General features: G+C 49.7%; 1 protein-coding gene across 1 annotated transcript in view; it reads left to right on the forward strand.

The window, feature by feature from the left end:
• Positions 1-13388: 13388 nt before the first annotated feature.
• The window catches only part of PRKCH (protein kinase C eta), a 120655-nt gene continuing 109571 nt past the window's right edge, over positions 13389-24472 (forward strand). Inside the window, exon 1 of the mRNA XM_056851505.1 lies at positions 13389-13748. Within this exon, the coding sequence (XP_056707483.1) occupies positions 13389-13748 (360 nt within the window). The remainder of the gene's footprint in view (positions 13749-24472) is intronic.

The raw sequence follows: 24472 nt of genomic DNA on the forward strand, positions 1-24472 counted from the left end.
AGAGGCCAGAAGGAGTACTTGGCATTTTCCACAGTATGGGGATCTATGAAGACTAAACACAGGGTACAGACTGGCCTTGGACAGAATAGCACAACAGCACCTGGAGGCAGCTCAGTCACACTATCGCATACCATCCTCATGGCTTGCTCCGGACATTCTGCCCCCCTAAAGACCCCCCTCACCCCCCACCATGGGTTTGTGAAGGTAGGCGGCATGGAATTCTTGTACTAAATGGGGGGCAGAGACATCACGGGCGCGCACCCATTCATCCTGGGCGGACCAAAATGTTTCCAGCGGACCAGGTACTGAAGGGTACCACAGCGAATGCGAGAATCCAGTATTTTAGCCACTTCAAAATGCTCCCCCCCACACACACACACACCATTTCAGGCACTTCGGGTTGTGGTTCAGGATGCCATCTTTGGGAAGGAACATACGGTTTTAACAGACTGACATGAAACACTGGATGAATCCTTCTTAGGGACTTGGGCAAGGAGAGCTCCACAGCCACTGGATTAATAATCCGGGAAATGGGGAACGGACCCACATACTTGGCACTGAGTTTATCACATGGGCGGGTGGACCGTAGGTTCTTGGTGGACAGATAGACAAGATCCCCCACTTTGTATTCCTTACTGGGGGAGCGATGTTTGTCAGCCTGAGTCTTGTACTTTTGTTTGGCTCGTTCCAGATTTTGAATCAGCCATGGCCAGGTTGTTTGAATTGAACGTACCCATCCGGCCACATCAGCTCCCCCCCTCCTCCTCAGAAACCTCGATATGACCAGCGGGGCCAAACTCTTTACCATGGACAACCTGGAAAGGGCTGAACCCTGTGGATTGGTGAACCGCATTATTATAAGCATATTCAGCGAACGGCAACAGGTCTACCCAATCATCTTGATGGTAATTAACGTAGCAGCGTAAATAGCATTCCAACACTGCATTTACCCGTTCGGTCTGACCGTCTGTTTGGGGATGGAAGGCACTAGACAGTCCTTGTTCTACTCCGACCAATTTAAGAAAAGCCTTTCAAAATTTAGTCACGAAAGTTGGCCCCTGTCCATCACTATCTTGCGCGGAAAGGAATGGAGACGGAAGACATGTGACACAAAGAAACGGGCCAATTTCGGGGCGGAAGGGATACCTGCGCAGGGTACAAGATGCACCTGTTTCGAAAACAGATCAGTTATCACCCAAAGTACTGTCTTTCCCCCACTAGGGGGTAGGTCCGTCATAAAGTCCATCGCAATTATTTCCCATGGTTTTGAAGGAGTTTCTAATGGTTGTAAAAGTCCAGGCGGCTTGCCCTGAGGGCGTTTGGCTGCTGAACAAATGGGGCAGCTGTGGATGAAGGAGTCCACATCCGATCTCATGCCCGCCCGCCAAAATTGTCTTCGTTGCAAATGCAAAGTCTTGAGAAACCCGAAATGTCCGGCGGTCTTGGCGCCATGAACCAAACCCAAAACCTCCCCCCACAACATTTCTGGAACATACAATTTAGAATCTTTGTACCAAATTCCCCGCGTTTAATGAGAGTAGCCGGAAGGGTCTGCGAGGACAGTTCCACTTGATAGCTGCGAAGAAGGGTTTCCTTAAAGGAATTAGTCAGTCCTACCACCCCCTCTGGGGTTGCGTCGGTGGGCAGCGTGACCGGGGATGGAGCCGACACAGGTGCAGGGAGAGACTGAACAGGGCGCTCGGGTCCCTGAACCTCGGGGACCGTGGCTGTCGGTCGCTCAGGGTGAGGAGGAAATGAGCTGGATCTTGTCAGCTCTTGGAAGCTAAGCAGGATCGGCCCTGGTTAGTACTTGGATGGGAGACCACCAAGGAAGTCCAGGGTCATTATGCAGAGGTGGGCAATGGCAAACCACCTCTGTCCCTCTGTTGTCTTGAAAACCCCATGAGAGGGTGCCATCAGTTGGCTGAAACTTAACGTCACTTTCCACCGAGCGACATATTTCCAAGTCCTGCAAGGAAAGGCTGAGGGACTTGGGAATTTTCAGTCTGGAGAAAAGGAGGTTGAGGAGCGACAGGATTGCTCTCTTGAAGTATTTGAAGGGCTGTCACTTAGAGGAGGGCAGGGAGCCGTTCCTGTGGGCAGCAGAGGACAGGACTCGCAGTAATGGGTTTAAATTGCAGGTGGAAAGGTACTGGTTGGATATAGGGTTGTCAGGTCCCTCTTTGCCACCGGTGGGAGATTTTTGGGGCAGAGCCTGAGGAGGGCAGAGTTTGGGGAGGGACTTCAATGCCATAGAGTCCAATTGCCAAAGCGGCCATTTTTCTCCAGGCGAACTGATCTCTATCGGCTGGAGACCAGTTGTAACAGCAGGAGATCTCCAGCTACTACCTGGAGGTTGGCAACCCTAGCTGGATATGAGGGAATTTGTTTTTTTTTTTTACAGTGCAAGTAGTTCAGCAGTAGAATTGGCTGCCTGGGGAGGTGGTGATTTGCCCCTCACTGACAGTCTTCAAGTAGCAGTTGGACAAACCCTTGTCAGGGATGCTCTAGGCCAGTGATGGCGAACCTTTTAGAGACCGAGTGCCCAAACTGCAACCCAAAACCCACTGATTTATCGCCAAGTGCCAATATGGCAATTTAACCTGAATACTGAGGTTTTAGTTTAGTTTAGTTTAGTTTAGTTTAGTTTAGTTTAGTTGAGCTGCGGCTGCGGCTGCAGCTCAGCTGAGAGAGAGGGAGGGGCTTGCCCCGGGTGCAAGGAGAGGGAGGGCGCCAGCGCAGGCTTGGGGAGCATGGGCTTGGGGAGAAGGAGCACTGCCCTCAGCGCCCTCACTACGGCAACATGGCACAGCCCTAGGCAGACGTGACGGCTCCGTGTGTGCCCACAGAGAGGGCTTGGTGTGCCGGCTGCGGCACGCGTGCCATAGGTTCGCCAACACGGCTCTAGGCTGATCCTGCATTGAGCAGGGGGTTGGACAGGATGGCCTGAATGACCCCTTCCAACTCTGTGAATCTATGGTTCTAGGTCGCTAGACTGTTTTTGAAATAGCCCAGCATTTCAAAAATAGTTTGCTGTGCAGAGTTCTGGATCAAAAAGCACCATTGCAAATCCTTCATTGGGTCATGGGGTGGTCTACACAGAACTGCTCGTACTGAGCCAAATTGATAATGTATCTAACCAAGAACTGCTAACTAGCTGTACCTCTCTGGAGGCTCCCAGAGGTCCCCCCTTCCCAGTAAGAATTATTATATTAATGTGGGTGTTTTGTGTCATTCATGAACGCACAGACAAGACTGGTACTTCTACATACTTGTGGGACTCCCCAGGGAATTAGAAAAATACAATGTACTAATAATCCAAACAAACCAAAGCTGCACCTCAACAATAGCCTCAGGAGAACTGAGTATACTCCAGGAGGCATAGGACATTAAAAGCAGTTGAGAGTCCAGCAGGTAGATCTTACCACTCCACTAAGCAAAGTCTGACGCTTTCCTCTGGACCAAAGAGCCTTCCTCCAACTTAAGAGGATCTTCATCCAATGGAAGAGCCACTTGTTGGAAGAAAGCTCCTTAAGCGGGAGAAGATCTCATTACAGCCAGCGTGAAATAGTGGTTAATCATAGAATCATAGAGTTGGAAGGGACCAACAGGGTCATCTAATCCAACCCCCTGCACAATGCTGGAAATTCACAACTACCTCACTCCCCCCCATTGACCCCCTACTTCATGCTCAGAAGATGGCAACAAAAACGCTCCAGGATCCCTGGCCAATCTGGCCTGGTGGAAAATTGCTTCCTGACCCCAAAATTGGCGATCAGCACTACCCTGGACATGTAAGAAAGGGCCACGAGAGCCAAGCACTGACACAACCGTTCTTGCCCTCCTTCTCATGACCTGCCTAAATTCCTAAATGGGTAGAAAAGGGCAATAGTCCAGTAGCACCTTAAAGACTAACAAAAATATTTTCTGGTAGGGTATGAGCTTTCGTGAGCCACAGCTCACTTCTTCAGAAGCTCATGAAAGCTCATACCCTACCAGAAAATATTTTTGTTAGTCTTTAAGGTGCTACTGGACTCTTGCCCTTTTCTACTACTGCAGACAGACTAACACGACTACCCACTGTTAATTATCCTAAATAGGTTGACATTCTCAGGGATTACACTCTTCTCTCAAAGGAACCTCCCTCCCTGATGTCAGAGGGATTGGAGGAAGCACCCCTGTTTTATTTTATTGCCGTCAAGTCACAGCTGATTTATGGCAACCCCATAGAGTTTTCAAGGCAAGAGACTTTGGGAGGTGGTTTGCCATTGCCTGCCTCCGTGTCACAACCCTGGTATTCCTTGGAGGTCTCCCATCCAAATACTAACCAGGGCCAACCCTTCTTAGCTTCTGAGATCTGATGAGATCAGGCTAGCCTGAGGCTATCCAGGCCAGGGCTCCCTGCTTTATAGGCAAGTAAAATCCTCCTTTTCAATGTCCTGGATTTTTTTGTTTGGGGAGGAGCTGTGGCTCAGTGGTAGAGCATCTGCTTGGCATGCAGAAGGTCCCAGGTTCAATCCCTGGCATCTCCAGTTAAAGGCACTAGGCAAGTAGGTGATGGGAAAGACCTCCGTCTGAGACCCTGGAGAGCCGCTGCCAGTCTGAGCAGACAATACTGAGTTTGATGGACCAAGGGTCTGATTCAGTATGAGGCAGCTTCATGAGTTCATGTGTATTGGGGAGGGGCCGTGGCTCAGTGATAGAGCATCGGTTTGGCATGCAGAAGGTCCCCGGTTCAATCCCCAGCATCTCTAGTTAAAGGGACTAGGCAAGTAGGTGATGTGAAAGACAATAGAAAATACTGACTTTGATGGACCAAGGGTCTGATTCAGTATAAGGCAGCTTCATAGGTTCATGTGCGTTTTATTCTCCCCAATGGGCACCCAAAGTGGCTGACATCCTTCTCCTCTCCTCCACTTTGTCCTCACAACAACCCTGTGATGTAGGCTAGGCTGAGAGGGTGTGACTGGCACAAGGTCACACAGCAAATTTCCGTGGTGGAGTGGGGATTTGAACATGGCTCCTAGCCTGATGTTCTAACCACTACACCACCAGGCCTGATCTCAACTGATGTGTGAGCTACCGTCCCCTCCCTTTTCTTGGATTCCCCAAGCGAAAGGATGGGGTCTAGTTGGGGGTTTGTGTTGGTTTGTTTGCAAACGGGCAGACAAGAGCGCTCCCCAGTGAGTGCAGCCACACTCTTCCCCTGGTGTTTCCCCCCAGCCGGGCTGACTTCCCGCATGGGAGCCTGGTAGGGTTGCCAACCTCCAGGTATTAGTACAGAAACAGGCTGATAACAGTGTGTAATGACAATAGTATATTGAATGTAACAACGTGCTACCAAGCCAATTGCATATATACAACAAAGTGTTTCTCAGTCCTGGCTATATAACAACGTGCTAACAAGCCAATTGCATATGTATAACAAAGTATTTCTGTGCAACCTTTTTTCAATGATGTTGGAATAGATAAGCTAAAAAATACACATGGTTGCTATTTTGTCCCTAAAAGGGTGATGCTTAAAAGTCTAAAGAAAATTTTTGGAAGCTACAGAAGCTTATATTGAAATGAGTACATTTTGACATCAATATATAAACGGGACTGAGGAAGAATTGAAACGATCATATCCCTTTCTACCCTTCTTCACTTGAAGACATCGAGCTCGGATTGATTGTTACTGTACCAGGACTGAGAAACACTTTGTTGTATATATGCAATTGGCTTGGTAGCACGTTGTTACATTCAATATACTATTGTCATTACACATTGTTATCAGCCTGTTTCTGTACTAATTTTCTAACCTTAGGTAATGGTGCAGAGGTGTTGATTTTTGATAGCTAACCTCCAGGTATTAGCTGGAGATCTCCTGCAATTAAAGCTGATCTCCAGCCGATAGAAATCAGTTCACCTGGAGAAAATGGCTGCTTTGGCAATTGGACTCTATGGCATTGACGTCCCTCCCCTCCCTAAACCCTGCCCACCTCAGGCTCTGCCCACAAAACCTCCCACCGGTGGCAAAGAGGGACCTGGCTAGCCTAGAGCCTGGCCAGGAGAACGAGCTCTCCTCTCATCTGAGGAGGACCTAATTTAAAGGTAATTCTGGCTGGGGCAAAAACCTGTAGGATTTTGTACGCTCTACTTGTGCAAAGCAGCTCCCTCAATCCAAACAGCAGCAAAGTACACCCATAAATTAGCAAATTGCAGTCTAACCCACAGTCTAGCCAAGGCAGGCAACCAAATCCTGGTTTTCCTCCTTTGGCCTTTTATGCAGGGACGTTTCCCTGCGGTCACCCCCAGCTGACTGCTTTGGGGCTTCCTTTTGATTATGGATGCCTTTCCTGACCGTCAGAGGTCGCCTCGCTCTCTGCGCATGTTTTGCCTGCGTTTTCCAGATTCTGGCTAAAACAGTATCCGGAAAAGCACAGGCAAAACGCACGGGAATGCGCAGGGAGGGCGAGTCGACCTCTGTGGGTCAGACATGCATAATCAAAAGGAAGCCCTGAAGTAGTCGGTGGGGGTGACCCCGGGGAAACATCCCTGCATGAAAGCCTTCATCTCCCCTGAAGCTCATCTCTCCAGTCCTGTTGGCAACCTCATATGATGGAAATATCGCTTCTGTCTCCTGCAGAGTGTGAGCTGGTTGCTGCTGCCTGACGATTGGAGTAGGAGAGCCTTAGCTCGGGTTGCCAACATCCAGGGTTTTTTTTATATCAATACCACATTGGCAGCTCAAGTGTATAATCATTTTGACCAAATCTCCAGGGGGTGGCTGGAGATCTCCCGCTATTATATCTGATGTCCAGGCGACAGAGATAAGTTCATCTGGAGAACGTGGCCTCTTTGGAAGGTGGACTCTATGGCATTGAAGCCCCCCCTCCCCAAACCCCACCCTCTTCAGGGTCCACCCCCAAAATCTCCAGGTATTTCCCAACCCAGAGCTGGCAACCCTAGCCTTAGCCTCTGTGGGAAGGAGCTGTGGCTCAGTGGCAGAGCATCTGCTTGGCATGCAGAAGGACCCAGGTTTGATCCTTTATTTATGGTTATTTAAGTTACTTAAATAAGTCATTTATGGTTATTTAAGTTACTCAGATGATTACGTGAATAACGCCACTTGAGTCCTTACCTAGAGTGGAAGGAACTCAGCACCTTACTCCTATGGGGAAGCGTAATGTATTCTATTTATGAAATGGTTATTCGCTTGAAACCAGATATTGTGGATGATGAAATATAACTGCAAGCATTATATTTTTGTAAGTATTTTTGTACATATTTAAATGACTAACTGTGATAGAATTTTAGTAACTTATTGATAAATGAGACCAGACATTTAGAAGAATTGGAGACAATTGAAAAGTATTTTTTATTTATTTATTGTACTACATAGGAAGAACTGATGAAGAAATGGGCTTTATGCCCTGAAACGATCGTTTTCTCCTTCTATGCATAACTTGCTGTTGTGTGAACAAAGAGCATCTTAAGAGAAGACTTCGTGTCTCTCCTTCTATGCACATCTTGCTGCTATAAGGATAGAGCATCCTATAAGAACATTTCTTGCAAACTGTACTTCATTACTCACCTGCTGGAGGAATTAATGTGTTACTTGCTTTGACATTTCATTATGTAAAATTGTACATCTTTTGTTATAGTATATAGAATTGTTAAGGGTGGTTGTGTTACCACATACTGTGAAAAATACAGCTACAATATATTTGGCTTTGGTAACAGCTATACTCCTGTACTAATTTCCTCATCTTTCTGATACGTGTGCAGAGGTGTCTTTATTTTCCTTCATCCTCCAGTTACTAGCAGGAGATCTCCTGCTATTACAACTGATCTCCAGCTGGTAGAAATCAGTTCACCTGGAGAAAATGGCTGCTTTGGCAATTGGACTCTATGGCATTGGTCCCTCCCCAAACCCTGCCCCCCTCAGGCTCTGCCCTCAAAACCTCCTGCCAGTGGCAAAGAGGGACCTGGCAACCCTATTTATCATGCCACCCGAGAGTTGCTTCGGCGGAGAAAGGGCAGGATAAAAATCTAACGACAAGCTAAACTTTATTCCCCCTGTCCTTCCAGTCTTCCCTGCATGTGCAAAAAAGTCTCCTGAATTTCAGTCTGTCCCCTGAGGGGCAGGTGGGAGGCCTACGCCACATATTAAATATGTTAAATAAGCCAATAAAGAAGATAAATATTCCACCCACTGACCCAGTCTGTCTCCAGGGCAGGCAGGCAACCCTTGGGTGTCTCTCTCTGTTCCCCCTGTTTCTATAGCCCTGCCTGCCTGCTTGTACAAGCAAAGAGTTTCGCACTGCTCCCCTTCAGACATTCGAATAGGTAACTGCCTACCAATCATTGCCTTCCCCTTATCTGGCCTTCATTGCTTCAGATAATATACAGCTTAAATCTCCCTTGCCAGCCTAGCCTTACACTTGCAACCTGGGAGGGGCTGTGGCTCAGTGGTAGAGCATCTGCTCGACGTGCAGAAGGTCCCGGGTTCAACCCCCAGCATCTCCAGTTAAAGGGACTAGGCAAGGCGGTGATGGGAAAGACCTCTGCCTGAAACCCTGGAGAGCCGCTGCCGGTCTGAGTAGACAATACTGACTTTGATGGACCTTAATGATCTGATTCAGTATATGGCAGCTTCATGTGTTCATGTGATATTGGAATAGTTCAGGCAACCAAGAGCCTTGGCTCTGGAGAATCAGAAAGCCCACCCCGAGTAGGAGACCTGGTACAAAGACTGGCTGAAAGTGGCAATGGGGTGATTACAGAACCACCGATCAGGGAGATCCTGCTTGAACATCAGAACATCAGAAGAGCCCTGCTGGATCAGACCAGCGGTCCATCCAGTCCAGCATCCCGTCTCCCACAGTGGCCAACCAGTTCCTCCAGAGCATGCAAAGCAGATGCTCTACCTCTGAGCCATGGCCCCTCTCCGATGAGTCCACAGAGCTCCCACCATAGAAAAGCTGTTGAGCTTTTCTTGCAGGCGAAGCATCAAAGTTAATTTTAACCACCCCTCCTCTCGCCCCCAGATCTGCAAAGCAGGAACTAAACTTCCTTGGTTGCGCCATCGCCGGTGACCTGTTTCTGTCTGTTTCCTCCTACAGATGTTTCTATAATTGTTCATAAGAACCGATCGCGGCAGGGTAAGGCTGCACCAGTAGAATTTCTGCTGTTTGCAAAATTGTTTGCGGCTGCACGTGCTTGACAGGGACGCTTCAATTACTCACTGTTTGCCTTCGCGGTGCCAGAATTCATCTTGTTTACTTCATTTATAGCCCTCCTTTCTCACTGAGACTCACGGCAGATTACAATAGAGAACAAGTAAAGTCCACCTTCCATAGAGTCATAGAGGCCACCTTTCAAACCAGTAGGATTGCCAACCTCCAGGTGGTGGCTGGAGATCGCCTGCTATTACAACTGACCTCCAGCCGACAGAGATCAGTTCCCCTGGAGAAAATGGCTGCTTTGGCAGTTGGACTCTGTGGCATTGAAGTCCCTCCTCTCCCGCAAACCCTGCCCTCATCACGCTCCGCCCCCCAAATCTCCAGGTATTTCCCAACCCAAAGCTGGCAACCCTACAAAGCAGCCCTTTTCTCCAGAGGAACTGATCTCTGGAGATCAGTTTTAATTCCGGGGGATCTCCAGGCCCCACCTGGAGGCTGGCAACCCTGTGACAAACAATGTTGCCAACTGACCAAAACCAACCCAAGCTTGACCTTCTTTTAATTCATTTGTCACATCTTCCCTGCTCTTGAACCTTCGATGGCAGCGTGCCGGTGACGTTCTTGATACCAGGCAGGCAAATTTATCTCTCTAAGGTCGTTTATGCATGGGTACTTTCACTCGTGTTCACCCCCTGTCTGTCTCGGTTGTTCCTTAGAGTTATGCATGAGTTTTCTGTCCATTCAGGATGACCTCACACCCAGCCCTCACAAATCCCAAGACTTCCTGTTCCTCCCCGATTCTTCCCTCTCCCCTGAGCTTAGCCTGGGTGAAATCCCTGTGCATGAGGCAAAGCGTGGGACACAGAAGCTTGGTTTCTCTCACAGCCAATTACAAAGCAACATGTAAAGAGGCAGGGATTCAAATGCTTCCTGCTTCCTGGGAGCTCTTTCTGAGCAGAAGAAAGGCTTTTAAAACCAAGACTTGGATATCTCCCCCACTTCTTTTCAGATTGCTCCGTTTTTTGTTTTATATTCTTAAAATGCTTTAATGCTTTTTTATGTGGCAGTTGGGTTTGAGGGGGCAGGAACATTTTCTCTCACTACAGCCAATTAGGAAGCAGCATTTCAAGGGGCAGGGATTCAAATACTTTCTGATTTGAGCTTGGAGACTGCAGGTACATAGACTCCCAACAGAAAAGTGTGGGTCCAGCGAGCAACGACCCTCAGGTCAAACTCTCCTGCATAAACGACCTAACACATTTTTATCCCATCCTTTTTTAAAGGGTGCTCTTAGCCGAGTACAGGGTTCTTCCACATTTGATCCTCACAACGACCCTGTGAGGTAGGTTAGGGTGAGAGAGACAGAGAAAGAGAGAGGTTGGCCTGAGGTCACCCAGTGAGTTTCAGGACAAAATAGGGATCTGACCTTGGTCCTATTCCATTAGTCCAACTACTACATCACTTTTTTTTTTTTGCAGTCAAGTCACAGCTGACTTATGACAACCCCACAGGGTTTTCAAGGCAAGAGACATTCATAGGCGGTTTGCCATTGCCAGCCTCCACGTCTCTGGTATTCCTTGGAGGTCTCCCATCCAAATACTGGCCAGGGTCGAGGCTGAGGGTGTGGGACTGGCCCAAGGTCACCCAGCAAGTTTCCATGGCAGAGCAGAGATTCGAACCTGGGTTTCCCAGATCCTAGTCCAATTCCTTGACCACTACACCACACCAATATCTGTGCATTGATCTGCCCTTAAAGTCCAAATACTGGGTCAGCCTCCTGAAAATATACGCCAAAAGCAGCTCCCTGAAAGAGTTAAATGAGACAAAAAGTTCAGCATTTCTTTTATTTCTACATTTGACACTTTCTTTCTTTCTTTCTTAGGTACGTTTTTTGTCCTGCCATTTCCCCAAAGAGTTCAAAGTGGCGTTCTCTGTTTCATCCTCACAATAACCAGGGTTGCCAACCTCCAGGTACTACATTGGACTCTATGTCATGGAAACCCTTCCCCAAACCCCACCCTCCTCAGGCTGCACCCCAAAAACCTCCCACCAGTGGCAAAGAGGGTCCCAGCAACCCTAATAATAATCCTGCGAGGTAAGTTAGGCTGGGAGAGAGTGGCTGGCCCAAGCAAGCTTCAGGGCAGAGCGGGGAGTCGAACTTGCCTTTCCCAAGCCCTAGTCCGACACTCTCACCACTATGCTATGCTGTCTTGCAAACAGAATCCCCCACCTTTTTGTCCACAGACCCAAAAGAAAAAACACTCCTCCCAACAGAGATCCACATGCATTGAACTGCTAACTGTCTCCAAGTCCAGGAAGTCTCCCTTTGGGCTGTTGTCATCTGACGGCGTTTTAATTTGCCTGGAGAACTCCTGCTATTACAACTGATCTCCAGCTGATAGGAGTTCTCCAGGCAAACTTGAACCAAGTGGATTTTCCAGCTCCTGCCCTGAAAGGAACGTGGCCTGTAGAGCTAAAAAAATTGGATTTGCGGAGACACACCTGGATGAAGGGAAGAGGGACTGAACACCTCTTCTCTTGACTTGGGGAGGGGTTGTGGCTCTGTGGTAGAGCATCTGCCTGGCATGCAGAAGGACCCAGGTTCAAACCCCAGCATCTCGAGTTGAAGGAACTGGGCAAGTAGGTGATATGAAAGACCTCTGCCTGAGACCACGGAGAGCCATGGAGAGGGGCTGTGGCTCAGTGGTAGAGCATCTGCTTGGCATGCAGAAGGTCCCAGGTTCAATCCCCGGCCACTCCAGTTAAAGGGATCAGGCAAGTAGGTGATGTGAAAGATCCCTGCCTGAGACCTTGGAGAGCCGATATCAGTCTGTGTAGCCAATACTGACTTTGATGGACCAAGGGTCTGATTCAATATAAGGCAGCTTTGTGTGTTCATGTGTATTGGGGAGGGGCTGTGGCTCCGTGATAGAGCATCTTCTTGGCATGCAGAAGGTCCCAGGTTCAATCCCCGGCATCTCCAGTTAAAGGGACTAGGCAAGCAGGTGATGGGAAAGACCTCTGCCTGAGACCCTGGAGAGCCGCTGCCGGTCTGAGTAGACAATACTGACTTTGGTGGACCAAGGGTCTGATTCAGTATGAGGCAGCTTCATGTGTTCATGTGTATTGGTGAGGGGCTGTGGCTCAGTGATAGAGCCTCTGCTTGGCATGCAGAAGGTCCCCGGTTCAATCCCCGGCATCTCCAGTTCAAGGGACTAGGCAAGTAGGTGATGTGAAAGTCCTCTGCCTGAGACCCCGGAGAGCCCCTGCCGGTCTGAGCAGACAATACGGACTTTGAGCAAGGGTCTGATTCAGTAGAAGGCCGCTTCGTGTGTTCATGTGTGTTGTTCAGGTGACTTGCCAGGAAAGAGTACTATGTCATGGAGTTGCGATGAATGGACTGGAAAGACGATTGTTACGCACACACACACACACAGAGGGAGAGAGACAACCACTCCTGCCTCCCCTTCTGGACAAGTCCTGGCATGGTTGCCGGAACGCTCCTCCTCTCCGCCTTCCCTCCTCATGGGCTTGTCAGATTCCCCTCAAGGTGTTTCCCTCGCCTAATAAGCACTTAGTGGCTTTTCTCACTCCGAGGGCAGAAAGAAGAACCAGAGGAACAGGAGGATGGGGGAAACAGAAGAGGGGGAAAGGGAAGGCCGGCTGAAGGGGCTGGCCTGAATTGGAGCCGGCGGGGGGACTCTCTGGTGGCGGCTTGCGCTTGTGCGTGTGGAGTTTTCTCACTGCTGCGGCTTCTTCCTGGAATGGAGAGCCGAGCCAGAAGGGGGGGAGGAACTTCAAGCGGTGTGTGAACAGAGACCTGCAAAGCCTGCCCTTTCTCTCTGTGTGTAGCAGGCAGCCAGAAGCTTGGGGGACGCCTGGCGTCGGCCGGGATCGCTCCGAAGGGGTCGCTTTCTCCCTCCCTCCTTCTCCCTTCCCCTCCCCGGTGCATTTCCATGTGCTCTACAGCTCCCCGAGGAGGTGAAGAAAGCGGCTCTGGTCTGCACGAAGTGATTCAGCAGCTGCTTTCCTCGGCTGCCGAGGAGAGGAGGAGGAAACTGGATTGAATCCGGATTGGTGTTCGAGAGGATGGCCCGGAGCGGGAGGTCCACAGACTGTCCTGTCCCCTGAACTGCTGCAGAGAGAAGATCCCTGGCAGGGTGATAAGTTTTCTCTTCTTTCCTCCCCCCCCCCCCAACGAGGATCCATCTCTGGGCGGCGATGTCCGGAGGCATGAAGTTCAACGGCTACATGAAGGTGCGGATCGGGGAGGCCGTGGGGCTGCAGCCCACGCGCTGGTCCCTCCGCCACTCGCTCTTCAAGAAGGGCCACCAGCTCCTGGACCCCTACATCACGGTGAGCGTGGACCAGGTGCGCGTGGGGCAGACCAGCACCAAGCAGAAGACCAACAGGCCCACGTTCAACGAGGAGTTCTGCACCACGGTCAGCGAGGCGCGCAAGCTGGAGCTGGCCGTCTTCCATGGCACCCCCATCGGGTACGACGACTTCGTGGCCAACTGCACCGTGCACTTCCAGGAGCTGCTGCAGGGCACCGGGTCCTCTGATAGCTTTGAAGGCTGGGTGAGTAACTGAATCTCCCCCGGGACTGTGTTTCCCCCTTGGGATTTGCATCAGCGCATTATGCGCGGTGGCATGATGCACCTGCGCATGGCGCACAATGGCATGATGTGCCAGTGCATTATGCACAATGGCATGATGTGCCAGTGCATGATGCACTTTGGTACGATGCGCCCATGTGCGATGTACAATGGCATGATGCACCCACATGTAATGTGCCAGCGCATGATGCGCCAGTGCATGATTTGCAGGCACATATGTATATGCAATGACTGCCTTTCTTGCCACTGGGTGCTGAGTAGTTTGATTACTGAATCGGTCTATCTATCTATCTATCTATCTATCTATCTATCTATCTATCTATCTATCTATCTATCTATCTATCTATCTACATTTTTATCCCACCCTTGTTGGAAGGAGCTGTGTATGTGTTCCTCCCCACTACTTTGTTGTTACAACAGCCCTGTGAGGTAGGTTAGGTTGAGAGAGAATGTGACAGGCCCAAAAGTCTCCCACTGGGTTTTAGGGCAGCGTGGGGATTTGAACCCTAATCTCCCAGGTCCTAGTTCAGTACTACAGCCACTGTGCCACACTAGAGTTTTAGCAGTGGCTTTTCAGCAGCGTAGGTAGAAATCCTGATTTATCGGGCTTCAGGAAATTTGATGTTGACATCTGAGATTTTAAAAGGACGTCAGAATTGTTGTGATTGGTCAGACTGAAGATCTGCCTAGTCCAGCACCCTGTTACTAACCTGACATGAAAGGGATCTCTCCCCATCCCTGGTCTTTGCTCCTAGTATCAGACATATCAAAGGTATACTTCTTCTGCACATGGAAGCCCTATTCATGTACCAACTTCGGCTAAAATGGATTATACCATGTTTTAACCAGTGGTCCACATCTTCTCGAGCAACCTTGGAGCAAAAGGTTCAGTTCCTCTGAGAGGACTCTGACCCTCAGCGTACTTATTTTGTTGCTCTTTTTTTTTTTGGAGGCTGCAGAGAAGAGACGAGGACAGGTGTTTTTAGAGATGGGTCTTGTTTAAGTTTTATGGTTTTATTGTTCAAGACCTCGGTCTAAGAACAGGGGAAGGAAGGAAGGAAGGAAGGAAGGAAGGAAGGAAGGAAGGAAGGAAGGAAGGAAGGAAGGAAGGAAGGAAGGAAGGAAGGAAGGAAGGAAGGAAGGAAGGAAGGAAGAAGCCCTATTTAGATACTATCAATGGCTACTACCCATTGTTGGTCATTAGAAGGAAGCCTTCTCTCTGTCTTTCTCTCTTTCTAAAAGCCATCTATGCGAATGCCGATCTCCATATCTTGTGGAGGAGAGTTCCGTAAGTTAATAATGCTTTGGGAGAAGAAGCATTTCCTCTCCGCCTGTCCCAAACCTGCCACCAACCAGTTTGTTGGGACCGTCGGAAGCTGAGTCAGATCCAAACTCAGCCATGCCAGGCTGTGGTTCACCAGGGTATGGGAAAGATCTTTCCCCACCCCCTGCGACCTGAGCTCTTGCCCTTTGCCCGTAGCCCCCGGCATTAACATTTGTCTAACCTTCAGAGCCACAAACCCCAGCTTCCTCAGTCTGAACAAAAGAGCCGCGTCTGCGAAGAGGCAGATTCCAGTAAATACACAGTGTGGCTACCTCCTTCGCCCGCTTTTCGATGAAAGCAGAGGCTGAAGCGGCCAAAAAGGCCCGTGCGGCGGCCCTGCGCATAGCTGAGCATGAGGTCACTGACCTGCCACAGACTTCTGTGCACTGCGAGAGCGCTCGTCCGCTCGTGTTTGTTAGCTGTGGCAGAGTTGCATTTCTAGGCAAGGAGGCAGGTGTGTGTGTGTGTGTTGTGTTGCGCCTTGTAATAATTTATGCTTCGGCAAGAAATGCGCTGGAAGAAGATGCATGCTCATTGATCTCTCTCCTCCCCCCCCCCCGCTCCAATTAGAAGATGTGGAAGAGGATGCAGATTTCCCAAGAGGGATCCTAAGAGCTGAAACCTAATAGCTTCATCTGCATAAGCCAGAGGAAATGCTTTGGCCTGGTTGGCTGGATGCAAAGGCAGTGTGTGTGGGGGGGGGGTGTGGGGGGTGGGGAGCACTGCAAGAAGGAAATATGTAGGTGTAATTTTGCAGGGGCGAGAAGACATGAACCTCGCGAAGTCCCTGTGCAACTCTTAAAAAGTTACAGGAGGCAGATGAAGACAGTTTTATTTAGGACTGAATTTGACTGATGTAATTTTATTATTGGCAGTTCTAACTCGAGTTTTTAAACTGTGATCTTTGTGGGTTTTATCACTGTTGTTTTTATTGCGTTGAAATAGGTAGGGTGTGGGGGATAGGTAGGGTTGTCAGGTCCCTCTTCGCCACGGGTGGGAGGTTTTTGGGGTGGAGCTTGAGGAGGGTGGGGTTTGGGGAGGGGAGGGACTTCAATGCCATAGAGTCCAATTGCCAAAGTGGCCATTTTCTCCAGGGGAACTGACCTCTATCGGCTGCAGTTGTAATAGCAGAAGATCTCCAGCTAGTACATGGAAGCTGGCAACCCTTAGGGATAGGGTTGCCAGATCCCAGTTGGGAAACTCCTGGATTTTTGGTGATGGAGCCTGGGGAGGGCAGGGACCTCAGTGGGGTACAGAGTCCACCCTCCAAAGCATCTGTGTTCTCCAGGGGAACTGATCTCTGTAGTCTGGAGATGAGCTGTAATTCAAGGGGACCCCCAGGTCCAACCTGGAGGCTGGCATCCCTAGGTTGAAATAATCTGAAGGAGGACACACGCATCCCCCATTTCAGATAGCCTCGTTGTTTTTAACACTGCTACACAACAACCCAAGAACAGAAAAAGAGCCCTGCTGGATCAGGCCAGTGGTCCGTCCAGCCCAGCATCCCATCTCACGTTGAGACAACCAGTTCCTCTGGCGAGCCAACAAAGGGCATAGAGGCCACATGAACACATGAAGCTGCCTTATACTGAATCAGACCATCAAGGTCCATCAAAGTCAGTATTGTCTACTCAGACCGGCAGCGGCTCTCCAGGGTCTCAGGCAGGGGTCTTTCACATCACCTACTTGCCTAGTCCCTTGAACTGGAGATGCTGGGGACTGAAACTGGGACCTTCTGCATGCAAAGCAGATGCTCTACCACTGAGCCACGGCCCCTCTTCATGGCTCTCCAGGGTCTTAGACTGAGGGCTTTCACATCACCTACTTGCCGAGTCCCTTTAACTGGAGATGCCGGGGATTGAACCTGGGACCTTCTGCTTGCCAAACAGATGCCCCACCACTGAGCTACAGCCCCTCCCTTGAAGCCTTCCCCTGATGTTCCCTCCCTGCGCTGGTAGGCAACAGTGTGGATCCAGCAAGTATCCCCAGGGAACCAGGGCAGCCGCTAGAGCAGCAGAGCAAACCAAGCCCCAAATTAGCTGTTTCTGTTTGCCAGATGGCTGGCTAACAGATCGCCTTCTAAAGTGACACCCTCCACACCTCCTTGGGGAGGTTGTTCTGTAATTGTGGGGCTGCCACAGAAAAGGACGTCATATGAACACATGAAGCTGCCTTATACTGAATCAGACCCTCGGTCCATCAAAGTCAGTATTGTCTACTCAGACCGGCAGGGGCTCTCCAGGGTCTCAGGCAGAGGTCTTTCACGTCACCTACTTGCCTGATCCCTTTAACTGGAGATGCTGGGGATTGAACCTGGGACCTTCTGCACGCCAAGCAGATGCTCTACCACTGAGCTATGGGGGCTTAACGGTGTCCCGGGAGGCATTCCCAGGGCATTATGGTGCCGGCCAGGGGGTGGGGCCGCCATTAGGTGGCCTCCTGAGCCGTTTCAGCCCAGGAACTCCCCCTCCCCCCCCCCCAGATACGTCACCTTTTAGGAGGTTTTAGGAGATACGCTGCTGCGTTGCCTCCTAAGCCCGGTGCATGCATTCCTCTCATGAATGAGCTGTAAGCCACCCCCCCTCCTAAGTCTGTTCCCACTTGGTGGTTGCCATTATCATGAGCTGCCTAATGATTTGGCCATAAGATGTGATTCCCCCCCAAAAAAAATACTCCATGGCCTTTCTAGCTTCAAGGAATACTTTCCATGTCCGCAGAAAAAATCTCTGGGATGCGTTCTCGAGGGCTGTCTGGCACATGGCTTGATCAATAGGGTTGCCAACCTCCAGGTACTAGCTGGAGATCTCCTGCTGTTCCAACTGATCTCTGGCTGATAGAGATCAGTTCCCCTGGAGAAAATGGCCACTTTGGCCATTGGACTCTATGGCATTGAAGTCCCTCCCCTCCCCCAACTCTGCCCTCCTCAGGCTCAGCCCCAAAAACCTTCCGCTGGTAGTGAAGAGGGACCTGGCATCCCTATTGATCAAAGAGTCCTGCAGAACCAACAGTGGAAAGAATGCTTACAGGAAGAAAGTTTGATTCGTCTGAAATGGGGTGTAGGAGGAGTGTTTTACCGATACCATGGACTTAGGGTTGCTGATAGAGATCAGTTCACCTGGAGAAAATGGCCGCTTTGGCAATTGGACTCTATGGCATTGAAGTCCCTCCCCTCCCCAAACCTTTTCAGGCTTCACCCCAAAAACTTCCCGCCGGGGGCGAAGAGGGACCTGGCAACCCTACCTGCACTGTAGATCCAGCCTTCCAACCAATCAAAGGGATAACATTCATGTGGACTCCAGTCCTGGCCACCGTGTGCTGTGGGTGGTAAATCTGCACATGGCCGCCCTACATGTTTTCACATGCAAGACTATTTCCCTTCTACAGTATTAGCAGCCTGGTTCTGATTATGTTGGGCCCAATTGTACCCAAGTAGGCTCAATACCTCCTCAGGGGGAGGAGCGGGGAAACGAACCTGGTTCTCCAGATTAGAGTCCGCCGCTCCTAACCACTACACCACGCTGCTGCTGGTTTGAGTAGACAGTACTGTCATTGATGGACCAAGGGTCTGATTCAGTATAAGGCAGCCCCAGGTGTTAATGTGATCTTTAAGAATGTGGACTTTCCCATCCGGACGATGTGCTAATGCACTTGGACTGTGTTCTTCCCAGAACCAGGGGGTTTGAGAGAGAGCGTACAATGGACATGGAAAATTTGGCAAGTGGATGATTAGAAGAGGATGTTATGGGACTGTTCCAAACAAAGCAAGCTCCAGGTTGGAAGGAAAGACAGAGAAAAACATTGATACAGAAGCAACTGGTGTTATCCGTCTGTAAAATAAAGTGTTGTTATTTTTAGGAGTCCTGCAGGCTGATAGATATGAATACGTTTCTTGGTGTTTCAGGGCACGTAGTTTCGGGTGTGCATTTTTCCCTTCTGGCAATCTTGGCGAAAGAAAATGTGTGGTTGATTTGCGTGCCATGGGATGAGCAATCTTGCCGGTTGTCATTCTTCTGTCTTAGAGAGAACCCAAACAAACTCACAACCTCGGGATTACCTGAGAGCCTTCCCACAGATTACGTCACACACTTGGGGCTAGGTGGGGTTTGTTTGAACATATGAGTTTCGGGTTGTGCACGCCTGACACAGTGGAGAGAAGTAGGGGAGCTGGTTCTTCGTCAATGACAGAACATGGGAGTAAGGACTAAAGACGCGAGATAATCTCTCATGGGCTATCTACTACAGTCTCCGTCACACAAGACAGGGGCTGTAGTCTGGAGATCAATTGGATTTCCAGGAGATCTCCAGGCCCCACCTGGAGGTTGGCAATAGGCTTGCCAATTGTCCGCCAATCCACCAGTCTGCCCGCCGACCCTCAGCTGGTCGGCGGGCAGAAGTGGGCCAGTTGACAGGGGGGATCAATCGTCACTGCCAGGCAAACCTGGAAGTGATGGGGACGCACTAGCACTTTCCCCCAAAAACTCTATAGGTTTCCATAAAGTTTTTGGAGTAGAATTGCTGGAGCTTCTGGGTTTCCGTAGAGTTTTCAGAGGAGATTGCTAGAGGGCCCCCCCCCCATCACTTCCAATTTTGCCTGGAAGTGATGCTGACACTCTATCACTCTCCCCCACTCTAGCACTCTCCCACTCCAGCACTCTCCCCCACTTTCTATGGAAACCATAGAGTTTTTGGAGGAGATTGCTAGCGCTTCTGGGTTGCATCACCCCAGCCCCAGAAAGCTCCCACTGGTTGCCAGAGGCAACCCTAGTTGGCAACCTTAAAACCCCTTCTTAAGTCCTTTAGATGTAGTCTTGGCCTCTGGGGTGGCAGAGAGCGAGTCCTTTCTTCCAGGTGATAGTTAGGGGAAAAGAAAACAATTTTGTATATACCAATTTACATTCATTATGTGAATTTACACATAATTACTGTAATTGAAGTAGAAATATTACTCCCCATAGTGCCAGCTGGGAGGGAAGGCAGCATAGTTTATAGCCTGATCTCATCAGAACTTGGAAGCTAAGCAGGGTTGGTAGTTGGATGGCACACCGCCAAGGGAGGCTCTGCAGAGGACAACAATGGCAAACCATCTCTGCTTAACCACTTGCCTGGAAAACCCCTTGCTGTGGTTATAATAGGGTAGCCAAGTCCCTCTTTGCCACTGGCAGGAGGGTTTTGGGGAGGAGCCTGAGGAGGGCAGGGGTTGGGGAGGGACTTCAATGCCACTGAGTGCAATTGCCCAAGCAGCCATTTTCTCCAAGGGAACGGACCTCTATCAGCTGGAGATCAGTTGTAATAGCAGGAGATCTCCAGCTAGTACCTGGAGGTTTCAGTATGCAAAGTATGCCTTATGCTGTAATAATAGGTATTACAAAGAAACAGCACTTATGGTCTAATAAATAATAAATTATACCAATTCTATAAGTTTTAATCAGAATTATTTATCAGATTGATTTTAGTTACATGGATACAAGATCCAATAACAGGATACAAAACACACAGTTAGCAATGAAATTCCCAATTGCAACGTTTGCAATATTTACAAAGTAATTATACAATTGTATTAAAGTTCCAAATATGCATACAGTAGCTCATAGCCCTGACCTGAATGACCCAGGCTAGCCTGATCTCGTCAGATCTCAGAAGCTAAGCAAGGTCAGCCCTGGTTAGTATCTGGATGGGAGACCACCAAGGAATACCAGGGTTGCTGTGCAGAGGAAGGCACTGGCAAACCACCTCTGTTAGTCTCTTGCCATGAAAACCCCAAAAGGGGTCACCATAAGTTGGCTCAACTTGAAGGCACTTTACATACACACACACACACAGCTCATTGCACCAAAGATGCCACCGGATTCCAAAAAAGATGGGTTTCCGGTATTTTTCTACCCATTTCGCCTGTTCAGGCTTCATCAATCCAAGAAATCCTTGGGTGGCTGAAGGACAAGGTGCTTATCCAGAAATTGAATGTGTACTTCACAGATTTAAATGGAGGTCATAGTAAGTCAGATGGGTAGAGGGGAGGGCGAGGGAAGGTTCCCGGGCTGGCTCGCGGGCCTGCAGCGGGCGGCCCACTTGCCCCAGGGAGGGAGGAAGAGGAGAGGCTTCCCGGCTGGTACGCGGCATGCACGATTGCTCGCCGACCCTCAGCTGGTCAGCAAGCAGAGGGGCACTTTACTGGGGGTTTGCCCGCCACCAGCGGGCACCTGGCAACCCTAGTTGCATAGAGACTAGTTGTAATCCCAGGAGAGCTCCGTCCACCACCTGGTGTTTGGCAACCCTATTTATTGTCCTTGATTTTTTTTATTTTTTAAAACAAATATTGTTTTAGCCTTCTTTTTGCAAGCCTCCCCAATTGCTTTTTTAAGAAGGAGCGATAGAAATCTTTCCAGTTAATAAATATCCTCCCTTACATGTATCACAGTTTCCAGATCAGAGAGCATGCATGGTGTAGTGGTTAAGAGCGGTGGACTCTGATCTGGAGAACCAGGTTTGATTCCCCACTCCTCCCCATGAGCGGCGGAGGCTAATCTGCTGAACCGGGTTGGTTTCCCTACTCCTCCACATGAAGCCAGCTGGGTTACCTTGGGCTAGTCACAGCTCTCTCAGCCCGACCTTCCTCACAGGGTGTCTGTTGTGGGGAGGGGCTGGAAAGGTGATTGACAGCTGGTTTGAGTCTTCCTTAAGTGGTAGAGAAAGTTGACATGTAAAAACCAACTCTTCTTCTTCCCCAAAGGCCTTCTTTAAGAATCCATTTTTTCAGGCCCTCTGAAAGCCAGACGGGTTGGGAGTTGTCTAATTTCCTAAGGGATGCCATTCCACAAATCGACAGCTATTTCAGGAAACACCTCCCCTCTCACATGAATTAGGTGCAATGCCTGGTTAGAAGGGACCGAGAGAGACGGGATTTGGAGGCTGGTTTATTTGTGTGCACAGACATGTACCAGGAGAGGTATAACCAGCACCCTGAATTGAACCAGGGAACAAATTGGTCTCCAGTGCAATTGCTTCCAAACTGGTGCAATGGGCTTTGGAACTCATTTGCTCTGGCGAGCCAGCGCATTCTGCATTCGCAAAATAGGGTCGCCAACCTCCAGGTACTAGCTGGAGATCTCCTGCTATTACAACGGATCACCAGCCGATGGAGATCAGTTCACCTGGAGAAAATGGCTGCTTTGGCAATTGGACTCTATGGCATTGAAGTCCCTCCCCAAACTCCACTCTCATCAGGCTCCGCCCTGAAAATCTCCAGGTATTTCCCAACCCGGAGCCGGCAACCCTGTTGAAGTCCCTCCCCTCGCCAACCCTGCCCTCCTCAGATGTAATAGGAGGATGTCTCCAGCTAGTACCTGGAGGTTGGCAACCCCCACCGGTGGCTTGGCATTTTTTTTGGGGGGGGGAATGATGCTTACTCCTGCCAAACTATGCTGAACATTCTCTGTGGAGAGAGCCTCAGGTTACCTCTGCAAAGGGAAAATTGTAATGACCTGCTTTTGCTTAGAAAAGGCATCAGGCGTACAATTACTGTAGCTAGCAATTCTTCTGAAGGAAAAAAAAAGTTAGCTGTGGTATCAGATGTACACATGGAAAAACCATGAATAGTAGGAGTCGAAGGGCCTCTTTCAAAGGCTGAATTGCCATGGCAGGTCCTGTTTATAATGCGATTGCTCTCCTTACAAAGCCGCTGCAAAACCGGCCGTTTTAGTCCCTCTCCTCTTACAGAGCAAAACAAAACAGGAGTTCACTAATGGGTTCTGCATGACTGAAACTTCTGCTACACCAGTAACTCCCAAACTTTGTACTGCGAGAGAACATACAGCATGCCCAAAATAATGGATTTTTAAAAAAAATTAAGGCCTCTGTGAGCCCCAAGTATCAGTGCATGGAAGAGGCTGCCTGCTTCCTCTCTGAATCATTGGTAGGGTTGCCAACCTCCAGGCAGTAGCTGGCGATCTCCTGCTATTACGACTGATCTCCAGCCGATAGAGATCAGTTCCCTTGGAGAAAACGGCCGCTTTGGCAATTGGACTCTATGGCATTGAAGTCCCTCCCCTCCCCAAACCCCGCCCTCCTCAGGCTCTGCCCCCAAAACCTCCTGCCGGTGGCATAGAGGGACATGGCAACCCTAATCATTGGTTGTTGCTAGTATCTGCTTAGCCTTGGAATTGAGATTGGCCATTCATGCAGGACTGATTCCCGCGGTCACCCCCGGCTGACTGCTTCAGGTCTTTCTTTTGATTATGCATGCCTTTCCCTGACCGTCACAGGCCGCCCCACTCTGCCTGTGCATTTTCGCGCTTCTTGCCCATGTTTTCTGGATGCTGTTTTAGCCAGAATCTGGAAAACGCAGGCAAAACGTGTGGAAACGCACAGGGAGCATGAGGTGACCTCTGACAGTCGGGAAAGGCATGCGTAATGAAAAGGAAGATCCGAAGCAGTCGGTGGGGGTGACCGCTGGGAAAAGCCCTGCATAAATGGCAATTGAGTAATTTTTTTTTAGTTCTGTTCTTTACGTGTGACTGGATGATCTCAAGTGAGGCTGGCTGTTGCATCTCTGCATGAGTCGTTCCTCTGGGCATGCATTCAGGAAGCATGCCTATGGGCCAAATGACACAGTACATCTGTGTATTTCTTGAGGATATCATATCTACCACATAATTGACACAGGGGCTCAAAGCAGGATGCCAGCTGCAAATTCCCTGAGGGGACTCAATGCAGAAGCATGACAGGGGCCGGATTCAGATCAGGACCCCAGTGTGGGGGAGAGGAGCAGCCTTCCCCCATGACATTTTCCTGACCCGAAAGGGCAATGGTGGACCCAGGCTTGTGGGAAAAAAATCCGGTCAATTTCAGGTTTATTGGGCCTGAATTTTTTCGGGAAACCTGAAATAAGCTGAATTCCCATACTGGTAAATAAGGGAATTCTGCTTATTTTCGGGTTTCCCCAAAAAAATTGGGCATTCAAAGCTCCTGGGGGGCATTTTTTGAGGTAGAGCCCCCAAATTTGCAGCGTTGCTGTAAGGGACTCTCCTTGCATGAACCCCCAAGTTTGGTGAAGATTGGGTCCAGGGGTCCAGCTTTATGGATTCTGGAAGGGGTCGCCCCCATCCTCCTCCATCGAAAAGAAATAGTGAAGTGGCCGCAGTCAGATTCTCTACTGTGAACTTCTCTATGCTTCTCTATGGAGGAGCCTGGCAAACTTTCCCACCATTGAAAGCAATTTGTCCCATGGGGACCAATGCACGTGCACTGAGGTTTGCAAATACCCCTCCCCCTGAGAAAATGGGGCAGGGGGAGAAGGCAAGAGCCCTTCCTTCCTCCCTGCCCTGTAGTCCAGATCTGAACCCGCCCGAACTTGCAGCTGCCGCCTG

Source organism: Euleptes europaea, chromosome 6, assembly GCF_029931775.1.
Source record: "Euleptes europaea isolate rEulEur1 chromosome 6, rEulEur1.hap1, whole genome shotgun sequence".
NCBI classification, from domain to species: Eukaryota; Metazoa; Chordata; class Lepidosauria; order Squamata; family Sphaerodactylidae; genus Euleptes; species Euleptes europaea.